This window comes from Podarcis tiliguerta (assembly GCF_965153285.1).
Source record: "Podarcis tiliguerta genome assembly, chromosome: 7".
Classification (NCBI taxonomy): Eukaryota; Metazoa; Chordata; class Lepidosauria; order Squamata; family Lacertidae; genus Podarcis; species Podarcis tiliguerta.
In genome coordinates this window covers 21,765,083-21,785,308 of record NC_139540.1, presented here as the reverse complement: position 1 = coordinate 21,785,308, position 20,226 = coordinate 21,765,083, and the positions used below count along the sequence as shown (strand labels likewise).

The window sequence follows — 20,226 nt, the reverse complement described above, 5'->3', positions numbered from 1 at the left end:
TCAGTGATCAGTAAAAAAAATAACTTTGTATAACTACATTAACTGTAGTAGGGATTAATCTAACCAGCCCTGCCACTGAAAGCCCTGTGTAAGGATTTCTGCTTGTTCAGTAGGGTTTCCCCACCTGTCTTTCTGCCACATGCCTTGAAATTGTATCTGGAGAGAGTCAGAATGACCCCTTGAACAGCATGTGGTGTAGGAGGAGAGGGAGGATCATTCTAGTGGCTAAGCAGAGATGTTTGTGCAAATGGAAAAAATGGAAGAGCCCATTGTCACTTGGATGTTTTCCTGCTTTGCTTTGCTTTGCTTTGCTTTGCTTTGCTTTGAAGTATGTGATTTCAGTTTTTTAGAACTATCCATATTTCTTAGAACGTGCAATTTTCAACCAGCTATGAATTCTTATAACTATCCAAATTAGGTATTTTAAACATGAGACAAAATTGTGACATTTTGTTTTTGAATCTTGTGGTAATTTTGATACTAGTTTGCAATATGCTGTCAGTGTTCATATAATTCCCACCCCTCCACACAATATATTGGGCCAGTTAAAAGGCACTGCTATGATATCTTTATCAGAAAGCATTTTTTCCAAGCAATTTACCATCTGTAGGTGTATCATATACATATACTATGTACGTATAGAAGAAATGCAATTTGTTTATTATTAATTATTAAGAAAGTGCCAGAATGTACACACTTTGAAATTATAGTGCCGTATGTTTCCTTTTTATAATTTTCACAGTTGTTGCTTTTCTTTTAAGGCAAATAGTGTAGATGTTTTCCTTTAATTACTCTGGGTGTTTCCTTTCAAGTTCAAAAGTAAAAGTAGCTTGTTCTATTGAATTTGGTTTCTTCTAACAGTGAAGCAGTCTCTCCCCTGCCTCCCCCACCCCCGGAAGAATAAGCTTAGTAGGCAAAAATAAATCTCTTTTATATGGAAAAATAACCTGCTAGAAATAAAGTGCAATTAAACAACTCAAGCATTTAATTAGGTGAGGCTGTGAAGTTCTGACTAAACAAATTATACAGGAGAAACTTGTCCAATATAACCTAGTTCAATTCTCCAAAGTAAACAAATCTTTAGTGTCTAAAATAAAGTCATTAAGGCTACATTAAAAAATCCACATATTCCAAAGGAGTTTAGTGATAATAAGAGAGCTACTCTGAAGTAAGTTGTTTGATTCTGTCGTTGGGTAAGATCCAGAGAGCCATTTCTTTTATCAACTTAGATTAAGTTGTGCCAGTGATAATAAATCTTGTCTTGAGGTGCTGTTTTAAAAATAAACTTAGCAGAAGTTTATACATAGGTGTATTAGCAATTTCAGTAGGGAAGATCCATGTTCATCTCTTACAATAATACTAAAAGAGTGTTCTGTGGCTCCTTAAAGACTAACTGCATCTTATTTGGACTTACGCATGAAAGTTTACTCTGCAATAATGTTGTAAGCCACTTTGGGCACAGTTCTTTGGAAAATTAGCCTACAAATAAAGAGATGAAGATGATGAAGATGACCATGTTCATTGTGTAAACAACTAGACCAAGGATTGGATCCAAAGGACTGCGCACTAGTTTTGCATACCTAAGGAGGCACTGGATTTCTCAAAAAGCACTCCCAAGTGCCAAATGGCAAACCATTTTTGGAACAGGAATGTTAATTGTTTCTAGTATGTCACCTGAGTCTGCTGTTTCAAGAAACGAGTAAAATAATGTCATTAGATATGTGTAAAAAAGCTATTTGGATACTGGCCTGTGCCTGAAATATGAAGCTAACACCAGAATCCTATGCAGTATTAAATTAACAGCACAGTCATATACAGTCCTACACACAAGGGCAGCCAATGTGCTGCCCTCCAGATATTACTGGACTCAACTTCCATCACCTTTGACCATTGGCTATGCTGTTTGGACATACTGAGATTTGGAATCTGAAAACATCTGGAGGGCTACCCTGCACACTGGGTTGCATTAAGTGTTAGTCATTCTCAGAGTAGTCCCAATGAAATTAATAGGCATGACTAACATAGGTATATTAATTTCAGTGGATTTACTCTCATTTATTTGGCTAGAACCCATTAGCTGGGGGTGAGCCCCATTGAACACTCAAAGGATTTCAGCCTAAAAAGCATTACTTCAGACAATATAAGGAACATGCCTACGTATAGAAAAGTATTGGGGTCTTGTGAGCATTCATTTGTATTTGCTGTATATATTTGCAAAGAAGTTTCTGAAGGCAAGTCTCAAGCAAGCCTTTGTCATCTTCTTCTGGCAGTCATTTGTTTTATAAATCACATATTCAATGGAATAGCAACACTTAATTTATACTTCTCAATTACAGTGATAAGAACAAAAGAAGAACAAAAACAGTAAAGAAAACATTGGAGCCCAAATGGAACCAAACATTCATTTATTCTCCAGTTCATCGGAGAGAATTTCGAGAACGAATGTTGGAAATTACTCTTTGGGACCAAGCACGTGTTCGTGAGGAAGAAAGTGAATTTTTAGGAGAGGTATTCAAAGCATTTTAAGTAGCCTATTAAGAGTTATTGCGGGGGGGTGTGTCAAAAATATATTTAATGTAATTTTTGTTGGGCAGAGTAATCCTGTGGGTTTGTTGATATAAACAGCCACTGAGATTTCTTCTCCCCTTCTGCATTTCTGTGAACTGCTGCTCTGTTCTGTGGTCCTGTGTTATGTTGTTATGTTATATTATTTAATGTAAAATGTACTTGTTTTTAATTATGATTGCAGGGTCCAGGTTGGTTTGTATGGGGAGGGATGGTCCTTGAGGTATTGCATTCCTGAGCCATTTAAGGCTTTATAGGTCAAAACCAGCATTTTGAATTGGGCCCGGAAACTAATTGGCAGCCAGTGCAGTCAGGCCAGGCTTGGCGCAATATGCTCAAACAATCATGCCCCAGTGAGCAATCTGGTTGCCAAATTCTACACCAGCTGAAGTTCCCAAGCCATCTTCAGAGTCAGCTCTACATATAATGCATTGCAGTAATCTAACCAGAAACTCAATTTACTTTCTAAGCCAGAGAAGAATTTCTCGAGGATATAGTGCTCAATTTGTAATGAAGTTCAGTTTTTGAGCTAGATAAATACAATTTTTGGCAACATCAGTAATCCTCATCTAGCTGGGGTAATTTGAAGATAGGTTGCACTTTTAGTCACATTTACTCTTTCTGACCTAAACACATTTTTACTGCATTGTTCCTCGTATTGATTTCTAATACAGAGATTTGTTATGAAACTAAAGTGGCCATTAAATTTTCACGATATGCTGGAAATATGTGACTACAACGTAATGTAGACTTTATGCAACATTTATGGTGCAAGTGGTGCTTTGCACTGTGACATGTTTTATTCTCTTTTTAGATTCTAATTGAATTAGAAACAGCACTGCTGGATGATGAGCCTCATTGGTACAAACTTCAGACACATGATGTCTCCTCATTGCCACTTCCCCACCCTTCACCGTATTTGCCACGCCGACAGCTTCATGGAGAGAGTCCCACGCGAAGGTTGCAAAGTAGGTTTTCCGTTCTATTAAAGGCATATTCATTTCTATGTGGAATAAAATGTATTTCTTCTAGGTGAGGTGCATACAATGAAAAACCAGCATCTGTAATATTGAGCTTTTCTTGACTTCAGTATTTTTACTGAACTTTATTGATGGAGAGTCATACTTATATTAAGAAACATCATGCTTGCCTCCTCTGGGTTTTTTTCCCTTCTCATAGCCATACAATCATGTATGAAAAATGTTGATATAATGCATTTTGTATATCATTCATTAGCCTTTGCAACAGCTAATATGCACTTCATAATGGTGAATATATATAATTTGAGGATTCATGCACAGACATCTGCAGGAGAATAGAATGCTTCAAATCATGATATGCTGAAATTTGATTACTAAACAGACAGTTGATCTACCTCTAATGCAACTTTCCTAAATGAGACTTCTGCTTCTATATGTGATTTCCTCACATACAAATTGAGCAGAATGAGGAGCTGTAATCCTCAAGTGATACAGTGAATTATACTACCTCAGACTGCAGGGTTATGAGTCACATTTTTGAATCTGGCCCCATATAAACAAAGTTCTATGCCAAAATTACTCTTGACTGTTTACAAGTCCCCCCTTTTTTTTACATGGGGACCAATAAAATGTGACCCTCACCTGCATATTTCATATGTTCTATTCTACCATCTCAGGACTTTACAGTTCATTGACTACATCATTCTGTTGCATGTGTAGAAAAGGCAAAAAAAACCCTTAAAAACAACAAGAAAACTTGCAACTTCAAGGAGTTCAGTACAAAACTAACCTGAGACAGATTACACTTCACCTCCCAAAGCCTGATGAACAAGGCACATCTTCCTCCTAAAAGTATAATTTTGAGATGAGATGCACCTCAGTGGATAGGTAGTTTCAAAATGTTGGAATTGCTAAAGTATTAGACATGGTTTTGAGATGGAACCCCATGTTATAAGGCAGCAGCAACAAAATAGCAGTTGCTTGCAACAAATTGGGGAGGGTTTCATATGAAATCATAGAATTGTAGAGTTGGAAGGGAAGTTGCATGTAAGTTTCTAGAAACATCTGGCTGACCACTGTTGGAAACAGAATGCTAAACTAGCTGGATCTTTGGCCAAAGCAAAATAATGATATACATTATTTCTTCTTCATATGTCCACATATTTTTTCTCCTATATGAAATTGGTGTTTTGGGCATGTTTTGTTAATTTGCATGTTTGAATGGTTTCTGCGCAGGTGATATGATTATAATTTGTATTGTAATGCACGGATAAGTTATTTGAGGCTGCAATCCTATGCACACTTATTTGGGAGGAAATCACATTGAATTTGGGGAACTTTTGAGAAAACATGCACAGCATATACATAGGATTTGAACAGTATATCAGAAAGAATGTTAGAGGGCTGTTAAAGTAAAAACAAAACTGTGAAGATAGGTAGGATGAATAGGAAAAGGGGAAGCCCCCTCTCTGCTCATGGTCAAAGAAGCAGAGACAGATGTCCACAGGTTTTAATGAACTGTGTCAGCTGGGGAATGAACTCTGAAATCAACATATCTAAAGGCTTTGCAACCTTTCTGCTGTGATTCAAGGACCCGCCACCCGCTTGAGGATAAGAAAGACACATGGACACAGTATATAAGGTTAAAGGCTAAAAAAGGCCACAACTTTATTGCTAACAGCATGTGAGAGGTATTGGCTTAGGCACTGGATAAACCATAGCAAGTGACTCCACCCCCTCAGGGAGGGGTGAGTCTATCAAGGGTTAACCACCAGTGGGAGGAGCCTGTTGATGCAAATACAGCTAAAAGCTCCTCCTGATGTCACCGGGGGTCGTGCCATGGCCCTAACCACTAGCAAGGGCGTCGGACAGGATCCACGACCACTGGATTCCTTTACTGGAATACCCATAAAGTGGAGAGGTAGCTGATGGCCACACCCGGCTGCGTTTGAGTGATGAAACCCCGCCCCCAAGCCTCCACCTGGTTGGTTGGCTACCTGGGGGTGTGGTGCGGCAGCCGGGATAGCTGGGCAGGGGCCGAAACACCCCCTGCCAACTTGGGAAACGGCTCCTGCTCACAGCTCCTCCCCTCTGCAAGGAGGAGAGGCTTTATTTTAAGGGTCCCATTCCTGTGACAGCTATATGACTACCAGGAAAGAAACAGTTGTAGCTTATTGCCAATAAATTTCATGTGGGACAGCCCTGATAGAGAACTTCAGTTGCTTTAAAATAAAGCAAATAGATTGCTGGTTGGGACTAGGCCTATGGAAAACATCACCAGCATTTCTGTAGGCTGCTGCATTGATTTTCAGCTCATTTCTAAGAATGATTCAAGGTGTTGGACTTCAACTTCAAAGTGCTAGATGTCTTGAGATTGAGTACCTTGAGGTCTGCCTGCTCCAGTATAAACTGTCAAAACAACAAGGGCCTTCTTAGGTTCCTCCTGCCTTCAGAGATAAGGCGGGTATTGATTGTAAGTAGAGTCCTTTCAGTTGTAGGATCCTAACTTTGTTACGTCCTCTCCAGGGGGACTTGCCCAGGACTGATCTTGATGTGTTTTTGGTGTCATAAGAGCAGAACCGTAGCTAGGTGATCTTGCGCCCCAGCAGAAATGCCCAGATTGCACCCCCTAGCCACGGACAAATTAGCTCTTCTTTCCACCTCTCCTCCAACCCCCCCATTCAATTCACCCCCTATTTAAAACCATTTCTTATGAGGCAATAATCAATATTTATATTTATGGACATATTTTGTAGCCAATTTTGCGCCGCCACCCCCCCCCCCATCGGCTGCGCTCCTGGCGGGGGCCCACCTCACCACCCCCTAGCTACGGTCCTGCATAAGAGGCATAAGTCTCTTAAACTGTCATCATTGTGGTTTTCCACTATGAGGAATTTTATGGCTGTCCTAACCCTAACCCTGCTTGGTGGTGTAGCTTGAGGATAGGATTACATTGTTCGTTAGAATATGTTGAAAATAATATCATAATACTTGCCGGAATAGTGTTTGTGGTTCAGTTTGCAGGAACTATTGTATTCTGGTTTGTATGGATTTAAAAAACAAACTCTTAGGCTGCAGTTCTAAATACACTTAATGCAGTGTAAGCCCCATTGAACACAGTGAGATTTCAATCTAAGAAAAACATGCATAGGATTGTAGTGTAAAGTTTTAACTAGCTGTTCCACATAAAACTGTTATCCAAAACTAAGTTGCCAGGTGATACACATGCCTGTTGCATGTCAAGTCCTCGTGTATTTGTTTCTGATATCACTTCATTTTAACATTTTTTCCAGATAAAGGCATTTATTCATATAATTCAGGTAAATTATGAGCATGCTGTGTATTGCTTGCTTCATATACACCATTTATTTTGTTGATAAAATGCTTCTGCTGCTTGTTGTGCACCAGTTCAACTGCTGTGGGTTTCTTATTCTGCTTTTCAGAGATAGGCCCTTGCCCTTGCGTTATTTCTCATTTTAGTTGCTTAGTGTTATAAGCATTTGCTGAAAAAATCCAATGTTTTTCTGGACTGTTTATTTGTTTTGTCGCCATGTGAAGGTGTATATAATAATATTAGTAGATTTGTTGAATCTGGTATACAGTTTGTGAAATGAGACAGCCATCGGTGATATTCAACTGTTTTACTTAGAGCAGACCTGCTGAAATTAATCGACCCAACTTACCGATATCCATTAATTTCAATGGGTCTAGTCTGAGCAAAATCTAGTTGAATACCATCCCATATTAAAAGGTTTTGACAATGAAGTGCTGAAGTAAAAGCGAAAAATTAACTTCAGTATTTTGGAATTCACGAGAAACGTGATATTGTATTATATTGGTTAGAGCAAAACTGGAATACCATAACCAGGTTTAATTCACATAATTGACAAAGGTAATGCATCCATGGTTCCTGTTAAAAGTACCACCACCACAACCAAGAGAAATAAGGTGGGATGGGCAGGCTGCTAAGTGATGGGAGTACAGAGCATTTCTCAATTTTTCTCAGCTTCATTTGTTTCTTGCCCACTGAAGGGTGAGAGGGAGAAGGGTTTGTCCCCTAGAATATCTTCCTTCACAAATCCTCATAGCAAGCAAAACCTACTGTGTAAGTTGTCATAAGGCATATAGTACAAAAATGAAACAGGTTGAATCTTGTACAGCAGCTGGTATCATTAATTTTTAGCAATATTCCTTCATACACAGCCCAGATCCTTTGCTTAAAAGTTGATTCATGACTGGTTAATCAACCAGTATTTTTCTTCTAAAAATCACTATTTTTAGCATTCTCATTCTTTATTTGGCACTGTCAATGTCAAAAATACAATTGTGGCAGTCCACTCACACAACAGCTAGTCTGTTCATCAGAACCTTGTTGTTAGCACAGCACAAGATCCAATTCTAATGGGTTTTTGATGCTTGCAAATTATGTTGTGCAACCACTGTTGTTGTTGTTGTTGTTGTTGTTATTATTATTATTATTATTATTATTAGTGAGAGATAAGTTGGTGTGCTACTGCTTGCACAATGAGGTCAACTTTCAAGCTTCTTGTGCTAACATTATGTTGGATCTTACCCTTTTCCTTTACAGCTAAGTTTTTCAGTTTACATTTAGTGGATCTTAATTCTAATTTTAAAAATAGTTGTAGTCTTTTCCAACTCTGTGCCATCTGCACACTTTTTGTGCTAACTCTCCATTAATGCAACTCATTAACAACAATGAATAACAACAATAAGGCCCAGGAACAATACTTCTGAGACTTGAGTTTATATGGTTTCTCAGTTGCACCATCCATTCATAGTATTTCAGTGTTCAATTTCTACAAGCTGATACCAGTAATTTGATACCACTAATTTGATGCCAAGATCTTTTGGTCAGTGTTCTCTAGCTCAAACTTTGAGGTAAAACCAATCCAAAAGTCTTGCTAATGACAGACTACATCTGCATTTTCAGTCACAGAAGAAAATCAAATTGTTTTGATTTTGTTTGTTTTTGCTAGCCATTAATTTTCTTTTCTTTTTAGGGGCTTACAAAAGGGTTGCTTCAAAATTAGTACAAATAACTGTAGAATGCTGGTTCTGTAGTCTGTCTTCCTTTTGCGCTTAGAGAAATTATAAGTAGGATGTTCTTTCTTCAGACATTTTAGCTCTTGTTTCTGCTATATGAATGCTTAAGTATTTCTTATTCTTAATGTGGATCCTATAGCATGTTGTATAATTCATCAGCTGAGTTACATACCAATTCAAATGCAGCACGTTCAGTTCATGAATTCAGCCTCAGAATATCAATCATATAAAATTGGTTGCCCGTTCTTTGTGTTTTCCATTTCCAATAGCTTTTATGTTATACCCAAAATATGGAGCTCTATTTGTACACTGAATACAGAACAGTTGTGCTGTCAAAACAAAGGCAAGGTATTTAAGTGGAAGGACGTGTTTATTGAGGTCATGTTGTGTTTCAGTGTACAGTGAATAACAGTACCCTTGCTCCTTGCAAAAATGGAAGAAGGAGAGGAGCTTATTCTGTGCTACCTGTTGCTTAATTTCACTACATTTGGAAAATACACAACAGCTGAGGGAGATAAACTTCTCTACTGTATATGAAAGATACAAGTTCAATATCATTCAGTTCGACTATCTTTACTAGCTTGTTCAGCTCTATGATTTAGTCCTTTCATATCTTATTTGTATATACATTGAGGGCTAAAGTGACCCCTCCTGTCCAATAGGATTATTTTATTGTTGACAAATAGGTTAAATGTGGTTGTAAACTGTTGAACAATATCTGCCTGCTGTTGTGTCGGAAACCGAGAAGTGGGTAAGCATATTTAAAATTAAACCAGAGTCTCAATTTTTTCTTACGTGACCTAGCGTTAAGGTCTAATAATAGACTTTGGGCCAGCTTTTGCTGATGAAGCTCTAGTTATTTTGGTAAGTATTGTGATCACTCCATTAACATTTAAAATACTGCTTTTCTCTGCTTTTCACAGCTATAATTTGTTTTATAGGAGACAAAAGCATACATGGAAAGCTATTGAGCCTTGTTAACAATGATCAGCAAGCCTTAATAAATGTAATACTCATTTAATAGAACAGCTATAATTAATCCTATGATCCTCTTTTTCTTTTGGCAGGGTCCAAACGAATAAGTGATAGTGAAGTCTCAGACTATGATTGCGATGATGGAATAGGAGTAGTGTCAGGTAACAATTTTATAAGATTTTAACACTGAAAAAGTTTATATTTATAATTTGTCATGATAAGTTGATTGGCTTACTCTTTCATTGTTGTGTTTTAATTAAAAACCTGTCTGCTTGTTTATAATAATAATAATTTTTTATTTATACCCTGACCTCCCCAGCCAAGGCCGGGCTCAGGGCGGCTAACAAGCAATAATAAAAACAAGTTGAATGATTACAACGTAAAACAAAATTAAAATACAACATTAAAATATTGAAACATTAAAATATTAAAATGCCTCATCGCAGGAGGAGAAGGAAAAGAAAAAAAGAGAGGGAGGGAATCAAATTGGCTCCAAGCCAAAGGCCAGGCGGAACAACTCTGTCTTACAGGCCCTGCGGAAAGAAATCAGATCCTGCAGGGCCCTGGTCTCATGAGGCAGAGCGTTCCACCAGGCCGGAGCCAGAGTTGAAAAGGCCCTGGCTCTGGTTGAAGCTAATCTAACTTCCTTAGGGCCCGGGACCACTAGGGTGTTGCTATTTATGGACCTTGAGGCTCTCCGTGGGGCATACTGGGAGAGGTGGTCCTGTAGGTACGAGGGTCCTAGGCCGTGAAGGGCTTTAAAGGTCAAAAGCAGCACCTTAAATCTGACCCTGTACTTCACCGGGAGCCAGTGCAGCTTGAAAAGCACCGGGTGAATATGCTCCCATGGCAGAGACCCCATGAGGAGCCTCGCTGCAGCATTCTGCACCCGCTGGAGTTTCTGGGACAGCTTCAAGGGCAGCCCCGCTTAGGGCGAATTACAGTAGTCAAGCCTGGAGGTGACCATCGCATGGATCACTGTGGCCAGGTCGGGGCGGGAAAGGTAACGGACCAATTGCTTGATGCGGCGAAGGTGGAAAAATGTCGCCTTGGCTGTTGCTGTAACCTGCGCCTCCTTGGGAAGGGAGGCGTCAAGGATTACACCCAAACTCTTAACAGAAGGCAATGACACTAATTGGGCCCCCGCAAGAGAAGGGAGTTGGTCCCTCATCCCCATGCCATCCCGACCCAGCCATAGGACCTCTGTCTTCGAAGGATTTAGTTTCAATCGGCTCCCACGAAACCATCCCGCCACAGCTTCCAAGCATCTGGTCAATGCGTTTGGGGCTGAGTCGGTGTGGCTATCCATTAGCAGATAGAGCTGAGTGTCATCAGCATATTGGTGACAGTCCAGCCCAAAGCTCCGGATAATCTGGGCAAGGGGGCGCATAAAGATATTAAAAAGCATCGGGGAGAGGATTGCGCCCTGCGGCACTCCACACACCATGTTTAGACATGCCATGAGGTAACTTGGCATGCTAATGGGATCTGGAATCCCAGCAGAAGTGATGAACAAGTGGAAATGTTAATTCCTTCTAAGGAGTGCAGGTATCACATGGTATGTTTTACTTCAAGCTGCTTTTTCTGTCCCCTCCCCCTCCCCATCTCTTCTGGCATGTAAATAGTTTAACACTTTGAAATATAGGAAGGCACAACTCTGCTATCTTATGCAGGAGCCCCAACAGCAAGTACAGCTACAAACTAAATATGCTATCCAACCACAGCGGTTGTAGGCAGCTCATCATAACTGCTGTCATCCCCTATTGGGATTTTGTTAGCTTCACTTTTGCCTGAGCTTTGTTAAGTACATCATAGAGAGATATAGTTATTTGGCATAAGAACATTTTATTGTTAGCAGTTCCTTTAGAGCATATTTAGTAAGCAGATGTTACATCCATTCTGGATTTTAGTAGCATGTTTAAAGCAGATCAGTTTATAGGACCTAGGCACACTGCACAAATGGTCTCTAATTCATCATGTTAAAAGAATGGGAAGTACCTGTTCATCGTTCCTTTTTGTCATCAAACAGAGTGCTAGTTCCAGAATCAGTCTCAAATTAGGTTCATGTAGTACAGTGACCATATCTGCAATTCATTCTCACTAGCAGTAGCATATTGTCATGAAATGGGAAACTGGACAGCTTTTACCCTGTTAGTGTCAAATAGCTGTGCCATATTTTGATATGCATTATCATCCATAAGGTGGAAATGTGTGTATGACATTCAGTCCAGAAGATGACAGCTCAGAAGAAAATACTCATGAAAGCTTGGAGGTGAGAGCTCTTCTAGGAAATAGTTCAGGATGTTTAGGATGAGGGATTTTACACAGTACTGATTGGCACGTGTTAATTTTTTTATACTTTATTTGTTTGAAAAACCCATCTAGTTTGTACCCATCTAGTTTGTATTTCTTAGCAAATATTACATAAAGAAATATTGTCAGTGGAAACCACATTCAATTCAATAGTCTTTGTGCCAGGAGAGCACTTTGAAGACAAAGAGTTTCTTTGTAGAGATGCTGACAAACATTTCTTTCCTCGTTGTTCCTTCTTTCTGTGCTGGAACTTCTCAGCTTGCTTCCAGACCTCTGGAATCTAAATAGCCTTCTGTAGATGGGTGGGTAGTCTGCCATGCCCTCACCAGATGACTCCTCCTCCAAGAATGATCTGGCGAAAGATGATTTGGAGCCCCCAGATACTTAGGAATAGCCCAGAACAGCAACTGAGGACAAGCCAGGACTCTCAAGGGAAACTGGCAAGAATCCCTCTCTACAGAGAGGGAGCTCAGCATCTGAAGCAGAGACAGAACAACCCCTGGGAATGGCAGAGCTTCAAGAGGCAGACTGACACCCTCACAGTCAGGAGTGTTTTGTTGCAGAAGGGGACTCCCAGTGAGTAAAGGACTATTCAGGAGCAGCTCTCCTCATGAAGAGGACTCTCTGCAGAAACCTCTAAGAGGCTGCAGCTGAGCCCAGGGTGCAGTTCTGACAGCTCTGGCTTTGAAGCCTCCATGCAAGGCTGGTAGAGCTGCTGGAACAATAGCTTGTTGACAGCACTGTGTCTTGTACCTGATCTTCTGCTTACTTTGACCTCTGACTGCCACTCAGCTTGCCTCATTCCTGATTAGAACCACTGTGTGCCTGGAATTGGACATTGGTGTTGTCTGTGCTCATTATAGCCTTGGTTATCTGAAAGGTTCCCTGCAACCTAAACCCTGTATAGGGCAGGGCACAGTCTCCCTTTCCCTAGTCCTATTTGTTTGGGGGTGGGTTTTTTTGGGGGGGGGGTTAGGAAGGGGGTGACTTTTCATGGGGACCATGCCATAGGCTGAAGTGAGATAAATACCCCTTCTCACTGTAGTCCCAATTATTGTTGGGATTCCTCAAGGGAGTAATTTAGGGGGTGGGGGAGATTTAAAGGCCAATGCTATTTGGAAAGGGGAGGTTTAAAAGTGATGGATTGACTTCTAGAGTGGTGGCACATGCCATAAGGCAAGGGTAGGCAATATTGTGTTCTCCAAATGTTGGAGACTCCAGCTCCCTTATTTGTGATCATTGGCCATGATCATTGATCATTCCCCATAGAGCATGTCCTTGGGGATCCTGCCATCTTCCATTCTGTGACTATGATCAAGCCAGCATAGGCATCACTGAGACAGGAGTGTGAACTTGCTGGGAATGTGGGATTCGGACAGCACATCTTTGGTTGGGGCTGTGTCCTGCAAATCATCTTGATGCAGCACACATGGAAGGAATTGAGGTGTTCTTCCTGGCAGGTTTAAGTTGTCCATGACTCACTTCAATAAAGCAATGTGCTCAACATGTAAGCCTTGTAGACTTTCATCTTGGTATTGGTTGTTAGCATCACATTCCCCCATACTCTTTTGGAGAGACGAGCCATTGTCGTGGCTGCCTTGCCAATATGATTGTCCAGTTCAGTGTCGATGAAGAAGTTGCTGGTTATGGTGGAACCCATAACCAAAATTGTCTACCATCTCAAGCATATGGTCACCAATGCTGATGCATGGAGCCCATGTGTGGACAAAATGGTTGTCTCTGTAGTCCTTCCTTGGAGTGCCATAAATTAACCGTGAAAGAAGGAGGTGAACAAGATAATAATAGAGCTTTGAAATGTTTTCTTTCTTTCCTCCCCCCCACATGTCTACTTTAAAATGTTGGAATATAGTTCAGGATTTTTTGCTATGCAGGAAACAATTGCTTCACCAGATTGCACCTTATACAAGTGAGTGCTTGTCTGCTGGGCTATTTCCATGTTAATTCACCGCTGCTGTGTCAGGTCCTTACCCACCTCACATTAGAGTACCCAGATTTAGCAGAAGCATTTGGGGCCCAGACAGGTTTGCAGAATTACATGTGGCAGGGAGAGACAGTGCTTGACTCTTTGCCTGACGGATGCTTCTCTACTCCAAATCACTCTTCAAAGCTATATTTCCAGTTTGCAATCCCATGGCAGGAGAAGTGGCTTGAGTGAGGCAATATGGAACAGGGAAGCAGTATTTCCTGCTACTTTTCTGCTCCAAATTGCCCCCTCCTAAAGCGCTTTTGTTTGTAATGTATCATTGGACTGGCAGTTTCCAAAATCAATTCTTAACAGCTACTGAGAACCTATAAATTTAGTAAGACTGCTGTAAATCTGTGCCTTCTGCTAAAGGTAATGGATATGGTTACTGCCCTGCAAATAATTTTGCTGATTCTTATGCCTTAGATGTATTAAGTTGCATTTTTACAGGCTGAAGCTCTCTTAAGGCTGTCTCATGGTTTTTCTGTCTTCCCTTGTCTCTGTAATAGCTCCCTGTATAATATAATCAGCACATTGAATGGGCATATTTTCAACCTCCCCCAGCCTTCCAGATTTTTAATTAAGATACTAAGTGTTAGCAGCGCTAATGGGCTCCCCCATGGAACGAGCGAAAATGCATTATGAGCATATTAGCTGTAACATACCACAAATTAGTATTTTCCAAGTAAGGGATCACTTTATTTTAAACCTGATAAATGAAAATTTGAATTCATACTTTACTGTAACCTCCATGAATCCCCCCCCCCCCCAATATTTTTTATGTTGACTATTGAATGTTTAGTTTAATTGTCATAGTGGATACTGATGTACAGGAAATTAAATGATTCAAAATAAGTGAGGCAGTACCGTTTATTGGAACAATCTCTGTTGGCAAAGGCTGATGTATGGGGCTAGGAATATGTCATCTAGCCACCCATCTTAGCGGTAATTCTGTGATGTCATGGAATGTTCAGTGGCATTTCAACTGCAGAGTTAATTAAACTTTTAACAGTACTGTACAATGTTCATGAACAGCCCAGCTTTTATTTAAAAAGTGAAAGTTTGGTTGGGATTAGACCCACTCAGAATTATAGGGACAGGAAGAACTGTGTTTAAATATACTGAGGACTGCAGAAGTATATGGGGGAAGAGCAAGTGCAATAGGGAAATTATAAGACCAGTAGGCCTAAGTCATGGTGGTTAAGGAAGGGGCAATATATGCAAAGGGAGCCCTTGGAAAAGATAAAGAATGAGGAAAGGAGAAAATTATTTAAAAACTCAGACAGAACATAAGCACCAAAGCCACATGTTGTTGGCAAAAGTGGAGGAGATGCATATAGAAATTCCATTAGGGAATATTTTTGGGAGTCACTGTGGCTCAAGAAAACAGGAAAAAAGTCAGCAGTGGGCTGAACAAGGTTTTGTTTGTTTGTTTGTTTGTTTTAAAGAAAAGTTTGACATGGAGTTGAAATGAGAGCCAATAAGAATGCCAGGCTATGGAAAGTCTTTGAACATGGTATAAAGAGCAGGACCCCTCAAATATCTGAATTGGGGCTTGGTCTGGAGTTAGGGATGAGGAGTGAGGTTGCCAAATTTACTGACAGTACCAGATTATTCAGGGTAATAAAAACAAAAGGGGGGTATGAAAAGCTCCAAAAGAATATTCGCAAAGTTGGTGAATAGGCATTAAAAAAGCAAATGTAGTTCATTGAAAATGTAAAGAGAAGCAAAAATTCCCAAAACATGGGCTTTGAGCTGGCAGTGACTGATGAGGAAAGAGACGTTGGGATTATGGGGGATAGCACAATTGACACATCAACACAGTGAGCGGCAGCTGTGAAAAGGCGAGTTAGGGAGCAACGTATCAAAAGGTTTAAAAATAAAACTGCTAATATTGTTATGCCTTTATACGAGTCTATATTGTGACCATACTTGGAAAACTGAGATTGCTACATCTCAACAAGGATATTGTAGAGTTGGGAAAGGTGCAGAATCAAGGGGCTGGAGCAAGTCCTCTATAAGAAATGTTATTTTATTTCCTTGCTTATTTAAGGCATTTACACCCTACCCTTTAGCCAAAAAGTCTTCCAGAGTGGCCACTCTCAGATTTACAAACTAAAAAGCTATGACACACAAGGAGCACAAATGGGAGGGAGGCTGGGAAAAGCAAGGTCAAGAACAAGTTCTTACAACTTTTGAGAGTTTTTAGTTTAGAAAAAACTAAAAGAAAAACTAAAAAGATTTTAGAGAGTTTTAGTTTAGTTTAGTTGAGTTCAGTTTAGTTTAGAAAAAGAGCAAGTAACAGGCATGGGGCAAACAAGTGGGATAGCAATAAGATTTTCTGCCTTTCTCAAAGTACTAGAATCCAGAGTTATACAATGAACCTGAATGATGGGGGATTCAGGACAGACAAAGGGAAATACTTATTCTTAGAGTACATAGTTAAATTATTTAATTTTCTACCACAGGATGTAATGATGGCCACTAACTTTGATGTCACAGAGAAATTAATGGGGAATATCAACAGCTACTGGTTTTTCTGATATTCCAGGAACAAAGGCAGCATACCTCTGAATATTTGCACTGGGGAACATTAGTAGGAGAGTGCTATTACCATTCTCCTGCTTCGGGGCTCCCCTTGGTAGGCCACTGTGTGAAACAGGGTGTTGAACTAGATGTCCCTTTGGTCTGATACAGCAGGGCTTTCATTATGCCCTTATGAGTGTCTTCACTTGGGCAGCACATGTGAAGCACTGTGAGCAATCTGAAAAGTGGTGTATAAATTCTACCTGTAATTATTTTTAAAATTTGACAGCATTATATATTGCGACATCTTTTCTCCAGGGTGCGACTTTTCTGCCATCTGTACAAATCTAACAAAACAGAAAAAGTGAAATGTCACCATTCCTGTACCGTTAGTTCAGCTCTCTCAACCTTCCCTCCCGCTCCCAGATTACCGACATAATGGGCGAGATCTTCAAAGCTCAACACTATCAGTGCCAGAACAAGTGATGTCATCCAATCACTGCTCTCGGTCAGGGTCCCCTCACCGTGGAGACAGTATAGGAAGGACAAGATCATGGTCTCCCAGTGTCCCTCCTCTACAAAGGTAAATTATTGTAATGATTTAGGCTTGGGTTTGTTGGTTTGTTGGTTTCAATATGACATGAAATTATGTAGATACTAAAATTATTCCTTTAAACTCAAGATAATGGGTGAGAGAATATGAAAATCCTATTGCCTTTCTGTAGTAACACAGATATTTTTGCTTATAATATAGTAATGGACCTTATTAATAATTTGCTTTGTCACTTATCTTTGTAAATGACTAGTCATACAATGTAATTCTTTCCATTCAGAGCAAGAATGATTGCTCCTTCATTTATATCTCTGCAATCCAAGCAAAACAAAACCAAAACCTCTCTGTGGTGTTTTTTCCTAAGTGTTTTTGCCAGCAACTGATGTAGTGACTATTGAGCTTTATACAGATTATGTATTGTACTAATTTGCCATCCTACACTGCCTATATGGGTTCATATCCCGGTGAAACTGATGAAATAATATTTCCCCCCAACTGTTAGATATGGTATGACTTTTGCAATATTAGCATTAAAAATGCCACTTGAATTCTGTTCAGCAAAGAAAGACCTTATGATTATGTAAAAATCTTCAGCTCATTGATGTAAAATACAGATTTAGGACAAAGTCTGTTCCAGCTTAGAGCAACAGTGCAGTTAGAAGTTTCATATTGATATTAGCCTCTATTATTTATTCATTTTTAAGCCTAGTTTTTATGTTATGTATAAATTTATTGTAACTTTTTCTTGAAAGCTTATAGCAATCTTTCATTTGCAAAAGGATAACCTGTGTTGGAATATTAATAACCTGTAGAACCACCAGTGGCTGGTTATTTCCTACCCTGCCTGTCATGGAATATTAGATATTAGATATTGTTAAGCTGGAAGATTTCTGCTCATTGAACATGCAAGCTAGAAAATAAGTTCTTTATTGAGGACCATGATCACAACCATTTTTTATTAGTATAAATCAATCTACCACAACATGGAAACTGATACTTTTCTCTCTCTCTATCCAACAATAAAAATAGTGAAAGATACAATAGTCAGTTACTCATAAATTATTGAGACTTGTAATTATATATCAGTAACTGGAAGCTTGCAAAATCACATTCAACAGAATCACATTCAGTCACATTCAACTGAAAATAATGTTTGTGTGTTAAAGAATTTATTCTTAGTTCCTCCCAGATCATACTAGGAACCCTAAATGTTAATGGACAAAAGAAACTAGAGTGCAGTCTTAATTATTTATTAGACTTACTTATGCCCTGCTTTTGAATCAAATTCAGGTCCAAAACCACCTTTAAAAGGTATCATGTAATTAGCAGAGTTTCCCAAACTTGTGCCTCTAGCTATTTTTGGACTACAATTCCCATCATCACTGACCATTCGACCTGCTAGCTAGGGATGATGGGAGTTGAAGTCGAAAAACAGCTGTAGACCCAAGTTTGAGAAACCCTGAGAGATTTGTCTATGGGATGTAGATGGAAGAGTCTCTTCTGGGTATCTGAACTTCAATTATCTTCATTGTTCCAAGCAAAACTACCCCAAATTCTGTGTGAAACTTTCCCCCTAAAACTTTCTGTGATACATCAGCTAAGTCAATATATGGAGAGACTTCTGCACCCTGCCTCTTTGATTCCACAGCCACATTTAGTTAGATTAGGAAGTACAGTATCTGAATGAGTTTATTTTTTCCTGTACATGGGCAAACTGGACGCTAGTGTTATGGGGTATCAGGAAAAAGTGACTAAGTCTCCAAATTTACAGGACTGCTCCTGCTCAAGGCTTAAGCCATTCTTAGTAATCAGCCATGATCTGAGGACACATAATGCAACTACCTTGTTATTGCTAAGCAAGTCTGGTCAGAGCTTTAGTGGGAGACTCCCGCACCAAATGTAGCAGCAGACATGAATTCCTTATTGTGGTCCATTGTGAACCTGGAAATTCCCCCTTCTGACAGTGAGATGACTTAGTTTAGCTTTTCCTTATCTCTATTCTGAATGTCTTGGATGCCTACAGGGCTATTTCATATTTTATTTTTCTATTAATTGACAGATATGCTTCCTCAGTGTGTACCCCAAGTATTTAGAAATTGCTTCCTTAATTTGGGATGGCCGTGGTTATTGTTTAAACTGACAGGCATTTAACCATCTGTCCTTGCTAAAGGAGACAAAGATAATCTGAAGAGTTGAGTGTTGTGTACCCCTCTTAAAAATATCCAGCATAAGGAAAACATCTAAATCATATTTTGTATAATTCAAATAAAACAATACTGTGCTGGTGCAGATGCAGATGAAACACTGGCACTTTTAATCATGGCTAAATGATCAGAAGCCAACCACAGGATTGTGCATTCCTTTCCTTCCTGCCTTAACCATGATCAAGAAATGGACAATAACTAATAAATCTCCAGGTTTTCAGGTTTAATAAGTGTTTGGTTGGCAAATGATGTTTATTTTGCATAAATAATTCCAATTTGCACACTTTTGTCTGAAATGGAATGTTAATTATGTAGATTTCACATTTTGTTTTTAGATGGCATTGGCTAAGTGATGTGCAGTAAAATTAAATATTGCAGTGAATTGTTTGTGGATCATGACAGAGGGGGTGAAAATATTCCTGGTGCAGATTTCCCAACTCTTCCCTACCTTGAGTCTGATTTTTTCTTCTTCAAAATTTTCCCCTCAGTGAGAAGGCAGTACATGCCAATTTTTATATAAGATGTATGCATAGGCAACCAATCATATCAGCTTTGAACAGATTTCATCAGAGTCAAGGATGTTAAAGGTTACAGCTAACATTTTCATTAACAGGGCTCATTTTAAAGAGAACTGCTCATTTCCGCCTTCATGACATTGACGGTTTTGTTTCTTCAGTAGGAATGTGGAACAGGGGTCTCGAGGGACCCGATCTACTCCTGCACATTACAATACCATGAACCGAATGGATAGACACCGAATAATGGATGACCACAACTCCCCAGACAGAGAGAGGTAGATATTCAGATGTAAAAGAGTAAACAATGGAAACAATAATAATACATTTTAGACAAAACAGAATCAATTCAGATTGATACTTAAACCTCAGCATCTCCAGTTTACAAAAGTGAAATAGTTAAATTTGCCTCATGCTATTTCCTGCTATTATTATTCTTTATTACATATAAATAGTACCATTGTTTGCATTTACCGGTCAGGAAAGCTTGAAGAAAGCATGCAAGAAGAACATTTTAGCCAAATAATTGAATCAATTCTATGGGCCT

The 20,226-nt window shown here is 39.4% G+C and overlaps 1 protein-coding gene across 49 annotated transcripts in view; it reads left to right on the top strand.

The window, feature by feature from the left end:
• Nucleotides 1–20,226, top strand: part of RIMS2 (regulating synaptic membrane exocytosis 2) — a 348,259-nt gene that overhangs the window by 196,517 nt on the left and 131,516 nt on the right. For 23 of the 49 annotated variants that reach the window (XM_083450342.1, XM_083450375.1, XM_083450374.1 and 20 more), the window contains 5 exons: nt 2,337–2,508; nt 3,380–3,533; nt 9,677–9,745; nt 16,834–16,990; nt 19,841–19,957. In XM_083450342.1, coding sequence (XP_083306468.1) covers nt 2,337–2,508; nt 3,380–3,533; nt 9,677–9,745; nt 16,834–16,990; nt 19,841–19,957 — 669 coding nt within the window. Of the gene's footprint in view, nt 1–2,336; nt 2,509–3,379; nt 3,534–6,838; nt 6,866–9,676; nt 9,746–16,833; nt 16,991–19,840; nt 19,958–20,226 lie in introns of all 49 variants that reach the window. The other 26 variants (XM_083450382.1, XM_083450383.1, XM_083450343.1 and 23 more) reach the window with 3 other exon arrangements.